The 21616-nt window shown below is 47.0% G+C and overlaps 7 protein-coding genes across 7 annotated transcripts; 4 read left to right on the forward strand and 3 right to left on the reverse strand.

Moving 5' to 3' along the window:
* The first annotated feature begins 791 nt into the window (after positions 1–791).
* Positions 792–1815, forward strand: F5Y00DRAFT_268956 (uncharacterized protein). Its single transcript, XM_048012352.1, has one exon. It carries the CDS (start codon positions 980–982, stop codon positions 1766–1768), a length of 789 nt encoding a protein of 262 aa, XP_047865464.1. The 5' UTR covers positions 792–979; the 3' UTR covers positions 1769–1815.
* A 1438-nt stretch (positions 1816–3253) lies between these two features.
* F5Y00DRAFT_52919 (trichodiene oxygenase) lies at positions 3254–5578 on the reverse strand. Its single transcript, XM_048013771.1, has 5 exons — positions 5277–5578; positions 4359–5209; positions 4191–4298; positions 3973–4139; positions 3254–3896 (listed from the first exon to the last, which is right to left on the reverse strand). The coding sequence occupies exons 1-5, from the start codon at positions 5509–5511 to the stop codon at positions 3692–3694; spliced, it is 1566 nt and encodes a 521-aa protein (XP_047865465.1). The 5' UTR covers positions 5512–5578; the 3' UTR covers positions 3254–3691.
* Positions 5579–6442: 864 nt separating this feature from the next.
* Positions 6443–8242, reverse strand: F5Y00DRAFT_235041 (uncharacterized protein). The gene has a single exon (XM_048007509.1). The coding sequence runs from the start codon at positions 8028–8030 to the stop codon at positions 6627–6629; it is 1404 nt and encodes a 467-aa protein (XP_047865466.1). The 5' UTR covers positions 8031–8242; the 3' UTR covers positions 6443–6626.
* A 419-nt stretch (positions 8243–8661) lies between these two features.
* On the forward strand, positions 8662–10528 carry F5Y00DRAFT_268958 (O-methylsterigmatocystin oxidoreductase; the record flags this gene model as incomplete). Its single annotated transcript, XM_048012353.1, has 2 exons — positions 8662–9349; positions 9454–10528. Exons 1-2 carry the CDS (start codon positions 8823–8825, stop codon positions 10526–10528), a joined length of 1602 nt encoding a protein of 533 aa, XP_047865467.1. The 5' UTR covers positions 8662–8822.
* A 946-nt stretch (positions 10529–11474) lies between these two features.
* F5Y00DRAFT_235045 (putative GMC oxidoreductase) lies at positions 11475–13666 on the forward strand. Its single transcript, XM_048007510.1, has 2 exons — positions 11475–11788; positions 11852–13666. The coding sequence occupies exons 1-2, from the start codon at positions 11582–11584 to the stop codon at positions 13451–13453; spliced, it is 1809 nt and encodes a 602-aa protein (XP_047865468.1). The 5' UTR covers positions 11475–11581; the 3' UTR covers positions 13454–13666.
* Positions 13667–14089: 423 nt separating this feature from the next.
* Positions 14090–17532, reverse strand: F5Y00DRAFT_235048 (WD40 repeat-like protein). Its single transcript, XM_048007511.1, has 3 exons — positions 17299–17532; positions 16429–17225; positions 14090–16372 (listed from the first exon to the last, which is right to left on the reverse strand). The coding sequence occupies exons 1-3, from the start codon at positions 17463–17465 to the stop codon at positions 14580–14582; spliced, it is 2757 nt and encodes a 918-aa protein (XP_047865469.1). The 5' UTR covers positions 17466–17532; the 3' UTR covers positions 14090–14579.
* A 556-nt stretch (positions 17533–18088) lies between these two features.
* F5Y00DRAFT_252722 (DNA-directed RNA polymerases I/II/III subunit 10) lies at positions 18089–18500 on the forward strand (the record flags this gene model as incomplete). Its single annotated transcript, XM_048009963.1, has 4 exons — positions 18089–18124; positions 18181–18239; positions 18293–18379; positions 18449–18500. 4 exons carry the CDS (start codon positions 18089–18091, stop codon positions 18498–18500), a joined length of 234 nt encoding a protein of 77 aa, XP_047865470.1.
* Positions 18501–21616: the final 3116 nt, after the last annotated feature.

Below are 21616 nucleotides of genomic sequence, written 5' to 3' on the forward strand. Positions count from 1 at the left end.
TCCATTCTAGGTTATTTTCTGTGACCTGGGTTGTGTGTAAGCAGACATTCCTTAGGGCTAGCGTGATCCTGCTTGAACAAACTCGCAGTTGTCTATAAATCGGATCCGTCCCGACAAAGACGTAGACACGGTGTACTCACCAAACGATGGGTCGGCTTTCTAAGAGGTAAGGGCTATAAGTAGGCTTAGAAATCCTAGAAACACATCTAGTGCCTTGAGAACCGGATTAGGTTTGCTAGATGTGTAAGTGAACTTTTGGAACTGCTGAAAGATACGATATATGAGCTGTAGTTGTATATTCACTTAATCTACCAACTGTATGAGTGAGGAGGGAGGTCCTTCTTATATATACATTCCATGCCAAGATACCATGTACTGTACCTGAGAGTAGTCCCTTGACCACTCATTGCAACAGGAACGACTGTTCCTCGATTGCCACTTTCATATTTAATAAAAACATTTTATCAATAAACTTCAACCATCCCTACTATTAATATATATCTTATATCTATTAATAAAAGGTTATTACGTATTGTTTTAATACGCGGACCGATTTGCAACTTTATCTGCTTATCTCCTTAATTGCTAACCCGCGGCAGTACATTGCCTCGTATAAATTGGCTAGTTAATTCTTAATAGAAGCTGAGCACATATGATTCATCGAAAAGCTACCCGTAGGCGGCATAAAAACCCGTCCGACGGCACCGGAGTTTACTCGATCGGGATAGCCGTTCGCGTTTGTTACCTAGCTTGAGCCCGCAAGTAGGTAATCATAAACTCTAGTTCTTTAACCGTCTTCTTGTGGCGCCTGCGGGGTGTCCTACTGTTATTAAAATATTTGCTGTCTACAGGGTAAACATTCTTTGCTCCTCAATCATCATAATTTCAACGCCAATCACCTAAACTCTCAATCATTTCATGCATCTCTGGGCCTCTTCTAAAAATATTGAATCAACGCCATTACGAGCAATCTTCAGTCATGTCGTCTCGACATTTACAGTATGCGGGAGCCATCAGCATCATCCCCTGTGGAGGGCTCCTACTAGTAGCACTGGCGGCGTGTGGATTTCTTCCTCCAATTTCACCCTCTTGGGATGCCACGCAAACGGCCCAACATTACCGTGATCATCAAAAAGGTATTCGAGCCGGAGCAGCACTTATGATAATCTCAAGTCTATTTTACGTTCCTTATACACTAGTCGTTTCGGCCCAGATGCAACGTATCCCCAATTTGCACCCCGTCATTATATCCATCCAGTCAGCAGCAGGGAGTACTTCAATGTATACCTTGATGATATCCGGTTTGCTTCTGGCTATCAACGCCTACCGCCTTGATCGCTCGGTAGAAATAACACAGATGATGAATGATATGTTTTGGTTCGTTTGGGTTTCGACATGGCCAACTTTCATAGTACAGTTCATTGCTTTTGCATCTGCTGTCATCGTCGACCGCCGCCCCCAGCCTCTTTTCCCTAAACCACTTGCAATATTCAACATTTTCGTCTCCATTATCGCCATCCCGGGAAATGTTTCCGCACACTGCGTCAAGACCGGACCGTTGGCCTGGAACGGTGCTATGGGTTTCTGGACCCCGGGTATGTCCTGGGTGGTCCTAGCTGCGGCCGAATTCGTTTGCTTGATTCGAGCCATATCCACAGAGACAACATCTGGCGAGGTGATTGCTTGTACGAGCCCTGATGGTTCAGGAAATGGTCCAAGCAGTGGATTTGGTCAAGGCGGGGGTTCAATCGGCGACGCATCAGCTTAGAACTCGACACAGCTATTCACCCGATACACTAGCCAGGAGTCAGTAGGATCAGAATATTCGACGTCTTTCTCTCGAAAACGATTGGAGTTGGCTTATGGACGCTAAGAACGAGCGAAGAACACATGGATGTGCAACGTGGACAATCTCATCACTCTCATTTCCTCTCCTTCCAGAGTGCTTTCAAGTCATGGCCAGGTACCAGCCACAACGGCTTGATGACGGTGTCAGGTAATCTATTTAATAATACTTCTTACAATTCCTCGTATCAAATTCATGTCAGTCATAGCTTCATGTAACAGTTATGCCGCTTCCGCGTAGCTACTCGCAAGACAAATAGACATGATTTCGTGCGTCTGTTTATTTCTATCCTTTGTTCCTGTTAAGATCAAGCCCGTCATTCAGAGCGGATACGGTATGACACTGCCTGGAAGACAACAGTCATTATACTGCTGTCCTGCAGGTAACAGTATTTCAAAGTATTTAGTTTTGTATAGTTCTACGCTTCTCTATAGCAAATAAAAGTCTCTCGCTCACTAAGGCCCTTCAAGGTTCGAGCGTTGAAGTCATTTCAAGGTCAAGGGTGTTGAAAGAGTAGCCGTTGCATTGGTGTGGCTATTCATTCATTCGTGTATTTCGCCCGATGCCCTACCCCGGAGCAACTGATATCTGCTTAAATACATGACACGTCTAAAGCGTTATCTTATTTTCGCTTAAGCCTTTACTGTTTCGTTATCAGTCAGATTTGCCCTTTCCCTATGCCCTAGATTGTTCCTACATGTCCTCATGAGAGTTTTCGACGAAGCAGGTCTACCCGAAGGTCAATTATTCCAGGCCCAAGTCTCTTTCAGCTGAAGCGAAAATGGCTGGAGGAGTGGGTCCACTGCATGGCAGCGGAATGGCACAGCAGGACGGCCCGTACCTAGCGGCGGAATGGTGGGTCTGACAGCCTGCACGGTTAATGCTTTAACGTCATCGGAAAGTGTGGTTAAGTCTTAGACAAGTATTTGCACAATGTCACCATGTACAATAACATATAATTTTATGACCAATCGCGGCCATCCCTTTAAGTGAGACGTCCTGTTTTATTGATTCCAGCTTTCTCACTTCGTTGATTCTAGGATAAGTGCAGCCTTCCGAGACGATAATTCAATGCAAGGCGGCTGGATGGATATAGACAACCCGTGTTGAAAAGGAGCGCCAAGAGTCCAAATGGACAGCTGAACTAACCGGCCAGACGAAGTTTGGCATTAAAGATAAGCTGACTTTAAGCATTTCGGTGGCGACTAACTGCAGATTTAATAGTCTGCAAGTTATATGCAACACATCGAATACTACTACGTTTATGCAATGCATCAAATATTTACTGCAGCTTTTACCGTTTGCAAGTAGTTACATAGGTATGTACCTAAAGTAAGACCGTTGTCCACTAATCATCAATAAATACGCCGAGGAGTATAAGTATCATTTTCTATGTATGTACCTAATTAAGGCCTTTTAACGGCGGACGATAAATAGTGTAACCAAAAATGCGCGGCCCTTAACGACAGCTATGGCAATGGCCTTCTCTAGTCCACATGACGTCCTAGATCAGTTTGATCTGCAAAGTCACACCCCAATCAATATTGTTCAAGGGGCACGCGCGCAGCTATTCTCCGAAGCAATCCCGCCATGTGAATCGCCCAGTTTTCCCAGGTAATGCCAGCCAGTCTCAACCATTAAGCCTACAAACCTGCTCGCGCGCCGGAGAGTGGAGGCCTTCAACGACAAACCAACGGTGTTCAGTGCATTCTGCCAATTGCCTAGTAATTTGAAGAAATGAGATGGATAGAAAGAGGTTATGGGATAGCAAAAAGTTGATAGAATGGATAGAAAAGAAAACGCATAGCTTCCCAGAACCGAGATTCTGCATAAGATGTGACAGTATCATTTAGCAGCCTCCGACCTGGCTCTGCCCGTAACCTTCACCATGATTTCTCCGCGCCAGGAGCCCGTATCCTTAGACTTCTTGGGATAGGCAACGAAGCGATCATGGTGGATCTCCACACTTTCCATCGTAGTCTTATATAAATCCATATCAAAGGTACTGACAAGTCTTGCGATGGTGATGTGAATCTCTGCGGATACCAGTCTGAGGCATAGTGAGCTAGTGCGTTGCCAGATGGCCGTAAAAATAAGTCAATGGAGAATTGAATGCTACTACTTACGGAATGCCAATACATTGCCTGGTACCTTTGGTGAAGTTGACAAGGTACTTGTGCAATGGAAAGTTTTCTTCTGCCGCCTTGATCCACCGACCTGGATCGAAAGAGTCGGGATTCGGGTAGATCTCAGGATCATTATGAACAAAATAGGCTGACTGGCTGACGGGAGTCTATGAAAGTATCAGGTATGACCATTCTCTGGCACAATGCTGTGTGCTTACCCCTCTTGGGATGATATATTCGTGGTATTGCAACGGTTCATCCACAGAGACGCGGGGAAGGCGACCCACGGGACTCGATAAGCGCAAGCTTTCTTGGACAACGCCAGCCTGTTTGCAAGGTCAGCCTACTCTGTTGCTGTTCTTCGAAAGCTCTAGATTAAAACCTACCAAGTATGGAAGACGCTCAAGTTGTGACATGGGGTACTCATTTTCTGGTTGAAATGGCAGTGTACTTAACTCGTCGCGCAGCTTCTTTAAACCTGTCTTGTCATTTAGGAGATAAAACATCCCAACACTTATTGCTCTTGCAGTTGTTTCAGCGCCGGCCAGAAGAAATATTTCGCCTTCGTCCAACAAGCGATTAATCTCTCTGTCTGCGGGTGGAATGTTCTCGTTTCCAAGGGCTGATACAATGATCGACTTCGACTCTTTTTTATTTTCTTCATCTAAACACGAAAGAATATCGTGCTTCACCTTTTCCCGCCAGACCAGTGGCTCTGCAACTTGCGGGAGAACCATGCTTAAAATTGGAATCGGTATCTTCTTAATAATGGATACTAGGCCCGGCAGGGATCGGGTAAAATGGAAGTTGAGTGCCAAACCAAGGATAGCTCTGTTTAGCATGTTGTCGAAGTCTGGAGCACTAAGGAAATCGGAGTGCTCGCCGTAAAAACGTTGAGTAATGATATCCCCCGTCATTGCCAAGATGGCCGCGCTGAGATCAAACTCCTTCGTTGTGTTCATGGCGACTTCAATGCGCTCGCATAATTTGCCAACTCTTTCGTGTATCATTGGCTCCATGGAAAGGATTGAATGTTTGGAGAAGTAGGGCTGAAGGTAGCTGCGTCGCGCTTTATGTTGCTGGTGGTCTACAGTTGCAACAATAGATGATGGAGCTGCGAATATTGCGACAGTTCCAGCATCCTTATTAATTTTTCGACCACCAGCCGAGTATATAGTATTGTAGAATTGTGAATCGCGAATATGTAGCTGGTTCGCACTGATTCGAACGATAGGTCCTTTGGATACGGCAATCAGTACTCATTCTCAACTATTCAAAAGGCAGCAAGTCGACCGCATTCGTACCATATATCTCATGCATCCTTGCAATTTCCCATAGATACTGGCCATCTTTAATCACGTCGAACCAGAACTCATAGTAGCTACCAATGGCTGCAAGTTTGGGGCCAGGGAAACGGCTCAACGGGTGTAAATATAAGTTGTAGAAGCATTTGATAAGAAAGAACACTATGGGAACTGCCGAGGCAATCCACCACGCATAAGACTGGTTCCTCTCCATGTTGGTAATGGAATCAAACATGGCTGGGGTGCTTGTTAAGGTGGTGACAAATAATGGGCTGGTAGGCTTGTTTAGTTTATGGACGGTGTATGTCGGTAAACTGGCAGTGATTTTTAAATATAATTAATTTTTTCGAAAAAGTATCACGTTTAAACTTTTTATATTATATAAAGAAATTAATAAAAAAATTAATAAAAAAATACATTATAAAATATATTATAAAATATATAATTTTATTAATTCTTTATGCTCAAACGGGTTTATTTCACTTTATACCTACAAGAGGCAACCCTGCTGGCTTGCACAATAGCCCTGAGTTTACGAACAGGCCAAGCAATTGATTTGATTGGTTAAATCCTTAAGTGGCCGCCCAACCTCGCCGCGCCGGGGGTTACGGGCGCTCGGCACGTGCTTCGCACGTATCTCGCACCCGTGACCCCCGCGCGGCTCGGCGGGCGGCCACATAAGCCATACAACAAGCCACCTAACCATACACAACCCCCCTTAGCCACACCACATCCCAAGATTAGGTCCACGGTTCGAATCCTCGACCTTGTATCCCTTCGCATCCCTTCTTTTCTTTTACGCATTACTACGCAAGCAAAAGCGCGGCGTTTTGCGCGCTACGCTTTTACCTGCTTTATAAGCGGGTTAAGCTCCGCGGTTCGGCTTCGCCAAACCGCTCCGTTAACCTTTTGTTGGCGTTATTGCAGCCGAAAGCCGCAAGCCGTAACAACGCCAGGCCAAAAGCCTTATAGCTAATTACGTAGCTGTGGCTAATCACGTAGCTATAGCAGGTTAGGTATGTGGTAGTAACTAGTCCAATCCCCATTATATAAGCAGTTTTTGTCGAAATCTCGACCAAATCCACTTTATTTTAAGATACACCCAATCAAATCTCGACTAAAGTCCACTTTATTTCAGAATGCACCCAATTAACATAGGTAAAAATAACCAGGACACTTCTATTTATAGTAATTTTTTCAAAATAGGAAAATGGATCAAACTCCCATAGAAAAAAAAAAAACGCAACACACACAATAACCTTTCGTAAACTTAAAGCATAGTCCTTTAACTAGCTCGCCCCACGGGTACCTAACCCACTCGTTAAACTTTGGCCTGATACCATACTAGTATTAAACCGACGGGCAAGGGGGGTTTAAGCCTAACCATTCCATAGGCAAGGCCATCTGCCACCATGGATATGGATAAGCCGAACATGGTCTGTACAATGAATGAATCCTATCAAATCCTCGTGCTCTAACCATCATTTGATTTGCCCGGTGTTGTGGTGTAACGTATGTGGTGTCGTAGGGAAGAACTGAGTGCAAATCGTCAAAATCACAAAGTTGTGTCCAAACTCGAATATGGCCGACAGCATCTCCTCCCAGTGGAATTCCTTGGAATCTAGCCACGATTGTGCCCACTCCCTCCTCCAGAGTATTGAGCCAGTTGAAAACGCCCGGGTCGATTCCACTCAGAACAAAGGTATATGAACCATTCTTGTTAACGGCCGCCTGTCTGTTATTCAAGCTTATTAGCCTGTCTCGTGGATCATCACTAGCTATCCACAGACTGTATATATTGAGAGTCCAGTAAGTTGAGGGTTCAGCTTCAACAGTTACTATTAGGGCCGAAGTTTTGCTCAAGTTATAGTGCGATAACACAAGTGCCTGGGTGGCCAAACCCATTCCCGACGATTGAGATGGGGAAGCCATGGAATTGACGGGTTTAGATAATGTTAGATTTCCGAGAACAAAGTTTAGAGGGGGGATGGTTTTCCGTAGATATTCTCTAGCTTGTGCAATAATGGTGTCGTTTGTTCGGTCTCCTGTGAAGGACTGTCCAACCAGCTCTACCTCGAGCTCGTCCGGATTTTCCAAAAGCCAGTCGCCGATGTTGTGGCGAATTAGAAGTAGCTTAGCCGCTGGCGTGCTTTGCATATGGTTTGGGGACGGAGAAGTACTTGGGTTGACGGTAATAGTGAAGGAACCGTCATGATCCACGACGAGGTCTTTCCCGGTTACAATAGAGATGGTGTTACTGGTGAGACTGCTCTGAAGCGAGAATGTAACGTCCGAGGCACCAACGCCGGTGCGCTTGCCGTGTATGATATAATTGTATGAATCGCTCACTGGGACAGTACGATAAATACAATCTGGGTTGTCGAATCCATATCGGCCGCCAGGAACCGGCAATTCCACCAAGTCCCTGGTTCGAGGAGGTGCCATTGTCCAGTAGACTTTCGGATGGGCGGGGTCGTTATTGACTGCATACTGCATGGAGCCGAAAGCCAGCTCTTCCACAGCGACTTCAAGCCGGCGTATCAAATCCTTTGAGTCAACTTCATAGCCATAGCGTTGAGCTGTTGACAAGAACTGGTTTCGTGCTTCCCGTTTAATGTCTTCGTATGGATTTTGCAGGTGAAGTGAAATGGCAAGGGCATCGAGATCATGCTGATCTTTTGTATCAAGCGGATTGTGTCTGGCAAATGTTGTAGCACACAGCATAGTAATAAAAATTCGCCATGGATGAGTCATCGCTTCCAGATATGTGATTTTTCTTTGGCGCAACGTTGCCAGCTAGATGTTGGAGTATTGGTAAACGAACAGAGACGAGCGAAGCGCACACAGATCGGTTGCCTTTGGGTATGGCTGGTGGACCAACCTGTAATATTATTATACCTTTGTGTGTTCCAGACTACGACATGATCCAAGCTTAGCTACGGTACCAGGCCGATACCGTTATTTACTTGCAGAGATTATAATTGAGATATGTTCATGTTGTGCCACACGCCATCGTCGGGAGACATGGCTGCCTGAGGTAAGATAAGAACGATAAATATTGTTAGATTGACGCCTTAGGGTGAATTATCGGGGCCGGTCAATTCGGGAGAGCGAGCATTGTCTTCTTGCGGGGAACGCCCAGTATCTAATACCCAGCTTGGTATTATCCTGGAGAGTACCAGTACTTAGATGTGAGAGCCCAAGCCGAGCCATACCAGTCTTAACTCGTTGCAGTTTTTATGCCTGCTTCTCGCTTACTTCTTGAAAAGATGATACATTCGTTGCTGCCACACCGAATTTGGTTTTATGAATACCTATAGTGTTTACTTCGTGGCCTACTCTCATTGGATGATAGAGAAAAGCTACTTGACATATGACGTGACAATGTACCTGTAGCCTTCTACTACGCCTCCATTCCAACGATATACTTCAATGATGACCGGTGCTGGTCAGAGATTGCATCTTCTCTAGAAGCACCACTTCCTTGTTCTAAGCGACCCTTACCAGAGATAGCTTTCTGAAGGTGGATTATCAAGGCAGCCCACAATGGCACAGTTCCTAGCACTACATGGCTTTATCATTGCCATATTGTGTGTGGTCGCTTGTTGTCGACTATGCTCCCGAAAGAGAACTGGCTCAAGCCTTCCTCCAGGACCAAAACCACTTCCTATCGTCGGCAATCTCATGGACCTACCTCCAAAAGGAGTGCCAGAGTTTCAGCACTGGCTCAAGCATAGAGAAACTTACGGTCCGATCAGCTCTATCACGATCATGGGTCAGACACTCGTCATTTGCCATGACAAACAGGCCGCCCACGATCTAATGGAGAAGCGCTCAAAACTCTGCTCAGGACGGCCAAAGACGGAGTTCGCGAATAACTTGTGCGGCTATGGCGACTGGTTAGTAATGCAGCAGGACAACGATAAACTCCGCCGGTGTCGCAAGCTTGTGCATCAGCAGCTAGGTACTAAGGCACTGGTGGCCGAGTTCTATAACGTTCAAGAAGCGGAGGTGTGCCGATTTTTATTTCGGGTCTTGAATCAACCTGAGAATTTAATCAAACACTTGAAAACGTAAGCTTGATCATTTTTCGTTTGAGGTGAGGAAGAAGAGAGTAAAATCAATTCCGACTCACATAAATTACCTATCCATCCCGCTAACATATAATTGGTCACAGCAAAACCAGCGCCATGATATCGAAAATCGTCTACGGATATACTATCGAGCCAAACAAGGCTGACCCCTTGGTCGACTTGGTAGATCTTAATATGGCTAACGCTCAACGTGCCACAATACCGATGGCATGGTTGGTAGATGCCATTCCGGCCCTCAATTATCTGCCCACTGGATTCCCAGGCACAGGATTTAAAAAGACAGCGCGTCTCTTTAATAAGATCAATCAGATGGCAACAGAAGTTCCATTCGCGTTCGTTCAGCGCCAGATTGCGATTGGTAGCCACCGGCCGTCGTTCGTAGCTAATCTAGTCCAACAGGCCAAGGACGGTGATGTAGGAGGTGCTAATTTGGACCGCGATAAGGACGACATCAAATGGACAGCTGCAATGTTATACAATGGAGGGTTAGATACTACAGTAGCACTATTAAGTGGCTTTTTTTTAGCTTTGGTCATGTTCCCTCAGGTGCAGTGCAAGGCGCAAGAGGAGATTGACCGTGTAGTAGGTATCGAGCGGCTCCCCGGATTTCAAGACCGGGATAAGCTTCCTTATATTGAAGCTGTTGTTAAAGAGGCATTCCGGTGGTGGCCTTCTGCACCTTTAGGTTTTCCACATGTAGTCTCAGAGGACACTACATACAAAGGTCATTTCATACCAAAAGGAGCGACATTATTCCCGGGTATATGGTGGTTTTGCCATGATCCCGAAGTGTACGAGGAACCTACTGTCTTCAATCCCGATCGGTATTTAGAGCCGCGCAACGAACCTAGCCCTTATAACGAGATATTTGGTTACGGGCGTAGAGTCTGTCCTGGGCGGCATTTATCAGATTCAAGCGTGTTCTTAACCATTGCGCAAACTCTAGCGGTTTTTACTATTCGCAAGGTTCTCGATAAGGAGGGCAGGCAGACTGAGGTTAAGCTTGAGGCAACGCCTGGACTTATAAACCTCCCGGTAGAGTTCCCATACGAGATCCTGCCAAGGAGCATGAATCATGAGGATCTTATAAGGAGTTTGGAAGTCCAGCAGCCCTGGGAAGAGAGTGATGCTGGTCTCCTCGAGGATGTTAACCAGTGATCGGAATGATTTGGTTTAATGCTTTAAGTTTACGAAGGGTTATTATGTCGCGTTTTTTTTTTCTATGGGAGTTTAACCTACTTTCTTATTTTGAAAACATTACTGTAAATAGAAGTGTGTTAATTAAGTGCATTTTAGAATAAAGTAGGTTTTGGTCGAGATTTCGACGAAAGCTGCTTATGTAATACCTAGGGGCTGGACTAGGCATAGCCACATAACCTGCCACAGCCACGTAATTAGCCACAAGGCTCCTGGCCTAAAGTTGTTAGGCGTTGTTGCGGCTTCGGCCGTAACAACGCTAGGTAATAAGGGTTTAACGGGGCGTAATAATGCGTAAAAGAAGGGAAGGGGTGCGAGGTCGAGGATTCGAACCGTGGACCTGATCTTGGAATGGTGTGGCTAGGGGGGGTTGTGTGTGGTTACGTGGCTTGTTGTATGGCTTGTGTGGCCGCCCGCCGAGCCGCGCGGGGGTCACGGGTGCGAGATACATGCGAAGCACGTGCCGAGCGCCCGTAACCCCCGGCGCGGCGAGGCTGGGCGGCCACCGCGGCCTTGCGGGATTCAACCAATCAAATCAATTGCCTGGCCTGGCTTGTTCGTAAACTCAGGGCTATTGTGCAAGCCAGCAGGGTTGCCTCTTGTATTAAGAGTCTCAATATTAATATCAGATAATATAGTGATCCCTACAACTTCGTTCTAGTAATACATACTTACCAAGGGTAGAAGGGAGGCTCTTGACTTGCCTTCCAATAGGAACTCTCAAATTAAAAAGCAATAGCCGATATGCCCCTCAACAGATCTTCTAACCCCTGGGCAATATGTATATCAGTATTTGCGAATCGTACCATATGGGCTGATATGTACGAATTCGGCAATCGTGAAAAATACCCGCAAATGAACCGTACCCGGTGCAATTGAGGATTGATAAATCCTATCGTGGTATCGCCTTTGTCACAGAAGGTAACTTATATAAATCCACATCTAGCAAGTCTCATCATCTAACTCGCGAGTGCGTTTCGTAGAGCCCGCCGTATTCCTATCCCTTTACAAACAATGTCGGAAGTCTTCGACGTAGTAATCGTTGGCGGGGGAACAGCCGGGCTCGCGCTCGCTGCTAGGCTATCCGAGGACCCCGGCTTGCAGATACTAGTCCTCGAGGCCGGCGAGGACTTAACCGAGGATCCTAGGGTCAGCACCCCCTTTTTGGGGAGTTCTCTCACCCGCAGCTCCGCCGATTGGCAGTTTAGGACTGTTCCTCAGGTATGTCGTATGAATTAGTGGTAGTTATGGTAATAACGTATGTAGGCTCATTAGTTACTACAGGTAGGACTGGGGAATCGGGAGACAATTGTTCCTCGTGGACGATTGCTAGGGGGCTGCAGCGCACTTGATAACTTTCTTTTCGCTGCGCCCTCTAGATACAACGTTAATGCCTGGGCTGATCTGGGTAATCCCGGTTGGGACTGGTCGTCCTTTTCCGATTCCTTGAGAAAAACGTATACGTTGACGAAGACTCCCGAGGAGGTGGATGTCAATGGTCCTCTCCAAGTTAGTTTCCCTGAAGATACCGAGTGGCTAAGAGTATGGAAGGCCACACTGGCCAATCTTGGATATCCTACATCTTTGGATTCCCTTTCTGGGGAGTTCTACGGAGCTTATCTGTCTGCCATAAGTGTTGATCCTGTCACCAAGCAGAGAAGCTACTCTGGCAACGCATACCTTCAGCGAGCACGACCACGGCCTAATCTGGTTGTTTATACTGAGACACATGTAGAGAAGGTCCTTTTTGATGGATCGAAACCTACCAAGGCGACTGGTGTCCAGTACAGCCAGGGAGGGATTACGAAGATAGCGACGGCTCGGAAAGAGGTCGTACTTAGTGCTGGCGCAATTAACTCTCCGAAGATACTTGAATTATCCGGCATCGGAGACGCGAAGCTCTTGAAATCACTCGGAATCAACGTGGTAGTCGATAACAAACATGTTGGTGAAAACCTCCAAAACCATCCTACGGTTGGTATGTGCTTCGAGGTCGTGGACCAGAAAGGCTTCGAGACGATGGATGGTATCTTACGGGGCGAAGCACCTGCTTTCGCCGCCGTCCAAGCAGATTACGAGAAACAGGTTGGATTCGGGACGAGAGGCAACCTCGAAGTCGCGGCACAACTGCCTGTGCCCGGAATCGAAACCCCTGAAGGGAAACGGGAGATCGAGAAAATACTAAGCAATAATAAGGGGCATCGAAACGACTCGGAAAAGACAACAGAAGCTTTTGTAAAAGCACACGAAAACTTGGTGAACTCGGTACTCGTCTCATCTACAGAGCCTTCAGCTACGTACCTCACAACCCCCGGCTTCGCAACCTACGCCGCCGACGGCACAATAGCCGGCCCACCTCCCGGTAACGAGAAATACTACTCCGCCACGATAACCCTCGCGTACCCTCTCTCCCGGGGCTCAGTACACATAACATCTCCATCTCCATCCACACCACCCTCCCCCTCCCCTCCCCCCGCCATCGACCCCAAAACCCTCTCCCACCCCCTCGACGTCGAGATCCTCGCGCGCCACGTGCACTTCCTCCACCAAACAATCACGACCACAAACCCACTCTCCAGCCATCTCGTCCCCAACGGGAAGCGCCACGCCCCCCCGCGCCCGGATCTCGAGTCCGCTCGGCGGTACGTGCGCGAGCGGGCGACGGGCTCGCCGCGCGATTTCTCGGGCACGTGTTCGATGATGGCGCGGGAGCTAGGCGGCGTCGTGGACGACCGGCTGCGGGTGTACGGGTGCGAGGGCCTGCGCGTGTGCGACGCGAGTGTTTTCCCCGTCGGCGTCGGCGCCGGCGCTGGGTCCGCGGCGAGCGTCTATGCGCTTGCGGAGCGGGCGGCGGGGATAATTAAAGCGGATTTGGGATCGACGTAGGTCTATGTACATAGGGTTACATACATACCTACATATCTACATAGTGCTATCGAGAGGATACCTAGAGGCAAAAGCTAGCGATGGCTTCTGGAAGCCCACTTTGGAGTCTTCTCCAAAAGGTTTATGTTATGGTATTGGGATTTGACTAACTAACTATTTCGAATCTTCGATGTGTTGCTAATTTAATATAATAAATATATTTGCCCTGCTTAAGTAGAGCTTGCCGTCCAAATTCGTGGTCTGGCCTTGTTCCTTTAAACCACTTTGACGTGGTCGTATGTAGACGAGTACCTAAGTAGTTAAGCATCGAGTTCCTCAAGATTTCACCTATACACCGTAATTCTTTACGTCGTCGAGACTATTCTTTATCAACCCCGGCTTCTTTCTACGGACGGGGACGCAATACTCCAACGGACGACTAGTTACGACTATAGCACGGAAAGCAGCCAATTAGATCCAGCGACGGTTTAGTATGTATATGCCTTTTACGGAATATATTTATCGTTCCGGCCAATCAGGCCAACAGGTTTTTAGATACCTAGGTACCTAGATAGATAATGGGATGAGAGTGGAACACGTCTTGTTATGCTATAGGAATTCAAGGACTGATGCGACAACAAGGAGTATCATATATTGCGATTAATGTGCAAGGTTAGGTAATTTTAGTATTTACTTGATTTTTAATATCCTCTGTGACCCGTCATACATGACAGGAGTGAAAACAAGTCTTCACTAATAAATACATAGGCTAGATGCGCTTGAGTGCATCTAATTCAACTCAATCAACTCCCAAGTCCGACGAGTCTTAACGAATAGCTAAGGACTCCCTGATATGAGACGTCTAAGGCTATCTTGGTATGAAACTCCAAAACGGTAAAGCCTCCAGGTACCTCATAGGTGTCCTTAACCCCTCAAGCTTCAAGTTTGGATACTGGAACCCCCTCCTCCCCTTCTCAGATAATCAGAGGCGGTGCTTAATAACCTGCTAGAATAATGGTGGTTATCGGTAGCTCTCCCCCTAGATATTAAGCGCTTCCCACAAAGTACTGGTGCAAGAACTAATAGTATCGATACTATAAGTCGCGTGCGTCTCTAAATCGGTATCTTAGTTTTCGACGAACAACACTCATGATGCCGAAACAGCCGAGTTCGACGAGAATAGCTTTGTAACCTGGTAAAACATGTCCTCGATCGGTGGCATCGCGAACGCCGGCGCAGTATCGAATAATTCTGAAAGTTTTTGTGGTGGAATAACAGCCGAATAAGCCTCGTCACCGTCCCCGTCAGCCGTGGCATCTGGCATGTCAACATCCATCTCATCTCCGCTTGCTAGCTCATCGTCTTGTCCAGAAAGTAATGCTAAAGAAGGCCTGTCTTCACGAGGCTCCTCGGTGTTCACTTGGTCAAGGTTGAGATCGACGAGTGGTTGGGCAAAGGCGAGGGATTTAGTATCCATGCCTTCGCTGATTGACCACAACTGGGCGGCGGAGTCGAGAACAAGGTAGCCACTAGACCCAACCGAGGCAACGACTGATGTGATAGGGTATGGGAACCTGTGAATTATCTCCGGTTCGCTTCGATCTGGAGAGAACACTGCCAGCTCGGAAGTGAGGAAGGGCGAACCTGGCTTGCCCCGTGAAACAGCCACCGCAAATGTCGAAGTCTTCTGGTCGACTGCCATATGCGTTAAGATAGCTGCGCCTGGGCCGAATGAATCCTCGTTTGTCCTCAGTTGAACGCCGTACAGTAGCTCGTCCGAGACCAAATCATACACTATGAGACGATCTGAAAGTACGATTAAACATGAAGACAGGACTTTGACATCGCGAATTTCCCCGGTTATTAATCCGTCAATCGAATTCCGAATCTTGCCAGACTCTGTATCGATGACGTGGATTGCCGAGCCATGGGCAGTTCCGATAGCACAGACTATGGTAGACCCATCCTCGGAGAAAGAAACTGCACCAGAGCCTCGTATGGAACTGCTAGTAGCTATTGCATCCGGACCGACTGGTTCCTCGTTTTCCTGAAGATATATGGTTCGGGAACATCCCCAGCTGTGTAGCTGGCGTCCTAGTTTGCCCTTGACCAGCACTCCGTCGCGTTGCCTGATTGTTGGCTCCCACAACCTAACAACTCCATCTTCACCGATAGTAGCAAAGCGATGCGCATGCGGATCCGCAGCCAGGCCGTAGACAGGCTCGCTTCGACCTGTGTAATGGGGTGCATTGATACGGGACACGAGCTCCAGACTCTGGTCTGCCGAAGAGGCGGCCCAAAACTTGAGGTACACCTCACGCCTTTCGGCAGGGGATCCTTCTAGAGAGTTGATATCCCGCGAAGGTGGCTGCCACTCGTCAGTAGTGGCAAGCCACTTCCCATCTGCTGAATATGCCATGCCAGTGACCCGGGGTTCCGTTATGGTGTAACCCTTAGCTGTCGTATTCACGTCTGTCGGGTTTGTCCTTGTCAAGGCTTGTTTTGAGATGCCCTGCAAGGTGGTGAGATCCACTGTTTGTATTAAAGGAGTAGAGGGGCCGCTCCCAGAGTGGCTTAATCGTTGCCCATTCCCTACGCAAAAATGAATCCGCGAGGGATCCACTGGGCTGGCTGCTGCCGGCGTCTTTAATAATCGATCGGGAGTATATTGGCCTATTCTTCTGACTAGGTCATCCTTGGAAAGCGGCTGTGGGGAAATGAGTGTCTGGATTCCAGATATATACGTTGTTGGCTTCATTTCCGCTGTCGATAAAACGATGACTGAATTATCATCCAAATGGAGGACGTATGCAGAACCGCGCTTCGAAACGACGATATTCTCGATTGTTGCAGAGAGATGGGGCAGGAAATCCATCTTCTGCGTGTCCAGCTGCCACAGGACCAGTGTCGATTCGGACCCTCCAGAAATGATGTAGTGGCCTACAACCTGAGTTAGAGATTTGTTATCAATATTTCAGAATGAGGATTCTTCATACCATCTCGTGACCATTTAATAGTATGAACAGCCTTGCGATGCCAGTGATACTTCCGGGGCTGAAGGGAGCCTCTGTGCCCCTTAGAGCTATGTAACCGACGGATTTGAGGTAAGATATCGTTATAGAAGAACACAGCTCCACGAGCACAGCCTACGACAATTTCTATTACGGGTTCATTACCAGCGTCCACTTGCGTCTTTCGATTGAGATGTATACGGTCCGTTGCTCGTACATCTAAGCACACAATCTCGTCGCTGCAGTCAAGGGTGAAGAACTCATATTCGAGTTCCCTGACGTGCTTGATCGATGAGGTCTTAAGTGTACCAAGGACAATGTTACGATCTGCTGATGCTATTAAAGCGTATCCGTTTCGAACAGAACGTAGATTTGAAATAGGCATAGCCTGCGTTAAGAGCGGATAGGAATTCTTGAACTTGGATCGGCGCACATCACAGGCGACGATCCGCCATTTCTTCTTATGTTCGATAGCAACCAACGGCACATCCCTGAACTCTGCGCCAAATTTGATATGTTCGACAGACATGTCAGATAGAAAGCTACATTGTAGCTTGTATAATGTCTCGGAACCTTGGCCGTTCGTCCAATCAATCAACCAGACATGACCATCAGACGAAGCAACCCATATAAGATTCGGCGAGCTTGGAGATATGCAAATGGACATGATCTGTCCCGGCACATTCTCCACATCGAGCTCTTCCAGCTGAATCTTGCGTATTAGAAGAGAATCCGCTGTCGAGTATACCTGAATGGAGGTGTTGTATGCAAGTATTAGATGCCTGATATTCATGTCAGCTCCTGACCTCGAAATCCTACCCATAGCTCCCAGGGTAGGCTCTATTCAACTCTTACTTCTCATCTTCCGTCAATATAGGGTCCACATCCATAATTCGGCCGCCCATTGGCTTTGAAACCTTCCAGGTCGACGAGTGGTCTCCATGTCTCTCTTCTTCTGTTCGGTGCCGTTTCTTCTCTAATTTAACAACGAAGCCGTCGGACCTCAGGATTGTGCTAGTCATATTGTCGTTTTTTTGGGGAAGTACTGCTGAGCCTTTTTCTTTACCCGTTATGGCGTTCTGTGAGTCTCGCTTCGGTCGTTTCCTTTTGCCGTGCTCGTCTACATCCCTTTTACGTTTGTTTGCACTAAGATCCTAAAAAAATAAAAGCTGTAGGTTAGCATGATTATATAAGCCTCTTCCTGGCGCAGCTTTTGCTTACTTCATTGACTGCTATGGGGGCCATTATGAAAGCGAATGCTATACCTGGCTCATTAGAAGGCAGCTTTTAAGCGTCGCCAAAATTGACAAACCAAAAGCAACAAAAAGTTCACGAGATTTTTTTGCGGGACAACGCGATAAGGCGATCCGATAAGAGAGTTTTGGTGGAGTTAGTCAGCTAGTGACTTAAGTGGCACGATCTACGTAAAATAAGTTGCTTGGCATTCATTTATCGATAACAAATTTCCATTCAACTTCTCTTTCGGCTTTCGCAATCTCGAGGTTTCTTTCACAGTCATTGGCCACACCATCTTCTTTTTCGCGACGGTCAACTACACATCGCGCTTTGAGCCACGACCCCTACAGAACGATTCCAACAACGATATTTACGATACTTTACGGGACGCATATTTCTGCTCAACAAAATGATTATTCCTATTCGATGCTTTTCCTGCGGGAAGGTAAGCGTTTGTTATTCTCCAGCTAGACTTGGTTTGTGTTGACCGAAGGACAACAGGTGACGGGAGACCTTTGGGAGAGATATCTCAAGCTCATCGATGACGGCGTCCCGGATGGGTTAGTGGCACTTGCTCTATATGTTGATGCATTATACTAACCGGTTCGAAAAGCGATGCTATGGACTCGCTAGGCTTGAAGCGATACTGCTGTCGCCGAATGGTCATGACCCACGTTGATCTCATCGAGAAGCTACTAAAGTAAGACCAAGCATATTTAGAGTCAAGTGAAATCTTTGAAAGCAGTGTTCTAACATGTACGTACGTAAGGTATACCCCTGACGGACGAAACGACAAGAAGATCCAACTACAGCAGCGATGAGTCTCGATCGTCGGATGAGGTTTGATAGCTTTGATGATGGAGATAATTGGCACTTGGCACAAAAATTGCATTCTATGGCGTTGGGCTGGCAGTTTCAGGATGGCGTAGCGAGACTGCTTAAGTGGCGTCACGACAGTTTAGACAGACTGCAATGTGAATTTATCTGCTTTGGGTATTTTGGGTATTGGAGATGTCCGTGCTGATAAATACCTAAATACCTAAATACCTATGCCTTGAGGCTGAAGTGAGCCAGACCGCTTCGCAATTATACGCGAAAGGCCTGTCCATATGGCCTCGAGTTAGCGTATGCTAAATAGCCGCGAAGAATAACGCCATGCATGTTAGCCGCGGCTACATTCCCAATCTACTCCTAAGCTAACTTTTAACCCTAGCCAACGCCCCTACGATGTTTATCTTTCTTTGTTTGTCTCAAGGCTTCGGTCCACAAATCGTCGATCACGGATGCCTTGCTTTAATTATGGGCTGTATTGTTTTCGCCTGTCGTATCATGACTGATCATCTTTGGGGATAGTGTAGTGCCACGTTGGCTTTTGCAGGTGGCGCCGCCCAAACAGCCGCAAGCGCTACACATTGAATTTATGCTAGACTCATATCCCCTAACCGGCGTCAAATCCTTCTTGGTGACCGCATGTTTACGTCGCTAAAAAAACAAACATGCCCTTTGACGCTAAGTGATGCATTTTCGTTCCAACATCTTACGCGGTAAAAGAATACTTCTATAGATACTATACTCTTATATGTTCCTCTCTATAATATACAATATGTTTCTTATTGGCTAGTTACCTACAAATAAGTTATATGATAATTGACAATAGTATTTAGTTGGTCTCATGTGGAAACGAATTCAATGTTTCCCCTTGAATCTACGGTATTTACTTAGGTAATTCCTCCGAATATTATTAAGCTAGGTCTACCTTAATTGTCAAAGAGCGTAAAAAATTGCAATGACAGGGAGCTCCCAGCTTTCCGTGCAGCAAACGATATGCAGGTTGGTATCACGGCGCCTATGCACGCACGACTAACACCACGTTCTGGAAGAAGCCCCCAATGGATAAGCGAGTGTGGATCTTATATGCTAGTTATGATACGTAACAGCTATATGAAATATATGTGAGGGAAACACCAAGAAGTATGGCGAATCAACATTCCAAAGGACTGTGCATTGCAACTAGTTGCTATCCTCGAGGGTATAGACGAATTGGGCCTATTAATTGGTATACATTTTAGCTAAGAGCTGCATATGCATGCCACCTAGGTCGGTACGAAACTAACAGCATACCTACCTTGCCTTAGGTTAGGTACCCAAATGTTCTTTTTTGCCTTATTACGTGATGGCCATTGGCGAATTTTAGGGCTAACCAATAGAATTATAGACAAATACCCCAAGAGGCACTAACTAAAAAATACACCAGGGAAAGGTCGAGTAGTAGGTACCTACTAGTTTAAGGTACGATATACCCGGAAGTATACCTAACGGATAATGGTCCGGGACTTTTAACACCTTTCAACGGTCTTGTAACCTACAACTTTTCCCATGGCAACACAAACGGAACCAGGAAAAATCAGATTCGTGAGCTTCAGCCCGATAAGGACAGCTAGCCAACCAAACCAATTGGCCCCATCATTGCATTCTATAGTCAGCTGTCTATAGTATCTCACTCTATAGTAGTATCAATGGCCGCTCACCTGAGAAGCAAAGCATGGTCAACGGCCGTATAGAAATTCTAGCCCCCAACACTCGGCTCGTACATACTACCTATAGGACAACTTACAAGACAGCAGCTAGGGAAGCTAGGTTAGCACCTTTACGCTTTTGCGCATTTGTCGTCGGCTCCGGCGGTGAGATCAAAACGAGTCTAAAAGATCCTAGCTAGCATCGCTTTCCATATCAGACTATCAGTCATGTTTCTGTCTCTATTGATGCAGTGATGCCGGAGGATTCGGGATGCCGAGCCTGACACGGCTTTGATGGCCATTCGAGAAGCACCATGGCGGCATGGCCTTGTACGGATGTGTACTATGTATGCAGTGTTGAGGCCCGCAATGCGTGATCGGTCCAGCCTAACAGCAAGGTGCACACACCCTCTCGACCCTCTCGACGCTCATACACCAATAATCCTCCTCGGCCCACATGGGTAGACCCAGTTGGAGCTAATAAAAGACGCGGTACCAGATCTTCGGGAACACTATCATACCGGGTTTTGTCCAAGGATTGGTTCTTACGATGCATGAAATACTCGCAACTTTTCGCACCGGCCTTTTTTTCACGCAACGCATTTGGTGCCATAGTACATACGGCATGTATTGTATGTATTATGCCACAGCCCACAGCCCACAGCATATTGGGCAGCCTTGTGATTATATCAAGATATCTTTAACGTCTAACTAGTTAACGTCTGACTGGCTGGGCGATAGACGAACTCACCGTCTCTTGTACTACACTGGGTCCAGTTCTCTTTGGGTGTACCGACTAGTTTTATCCGTTTCATCCACAGGCAAATATATGTCACGATGTATTCACATCGCCTTAAGCCACTGGTATTAGTACCAAACTACACCGGTTACGCAACATATTAGCAACGGATTTAACTACAAAGTATCGTGATACAAACCGAGGGAAGCGAGGGGAAAAAGCAATATGGAGCCTATTACGCTCGGTCTACGCTATCATGTCGCCAATTTATTGGCTACATCGTCGTGAACTACAACGGTCAGTCTGGGGGCTTGTCGTGTTCTTTTGCGCCTTGGCCCTTGTGCATTTTTACCCCGACATGCTGGGATGAAGTGGGTTAATAACTCATTCTCCGAGTCTTGGACTAGGGTGCTAGAGATCGCGGTGCCCTCCTGTGACTCGTTGATTTGAAGCGATCCGTCCGTGGCTTAAGCGCCGAAACCCCTGTCTCGTTCCCCCCTGCAGCCCACCATCCGACTTCCTCCCTTGCTATCTCCCTACTGGTTGAAAAGCTGCACTCGAGGTGCAAAAGAGTTTAAGACGCGCATCTGCATGCTGGGAACCGGACAGCGCAAAGGTGGCCGCCAAAACAGAGTAAGCCGTCGAACTCTGCGCCCGAAGCATCATCATCAATAAGACAAGC

The sequence above is a fragment of the Daldinia vernicosa genome, assembly GCF_022497035.1.
Source record: "Daldinia vernicosa strain CBS 139.73 unplaced genomic scaffold F5Y00scaffold_19, whole genome shotgun sequence".
In the NCBI taxonomy this organism is placed as follows: Eukaryota; Fungi; Ascomycota; class Sordariomycetes; order Xylariales; family Hypoxylaceae; genus Daldinia; species Daldinia vernicosa.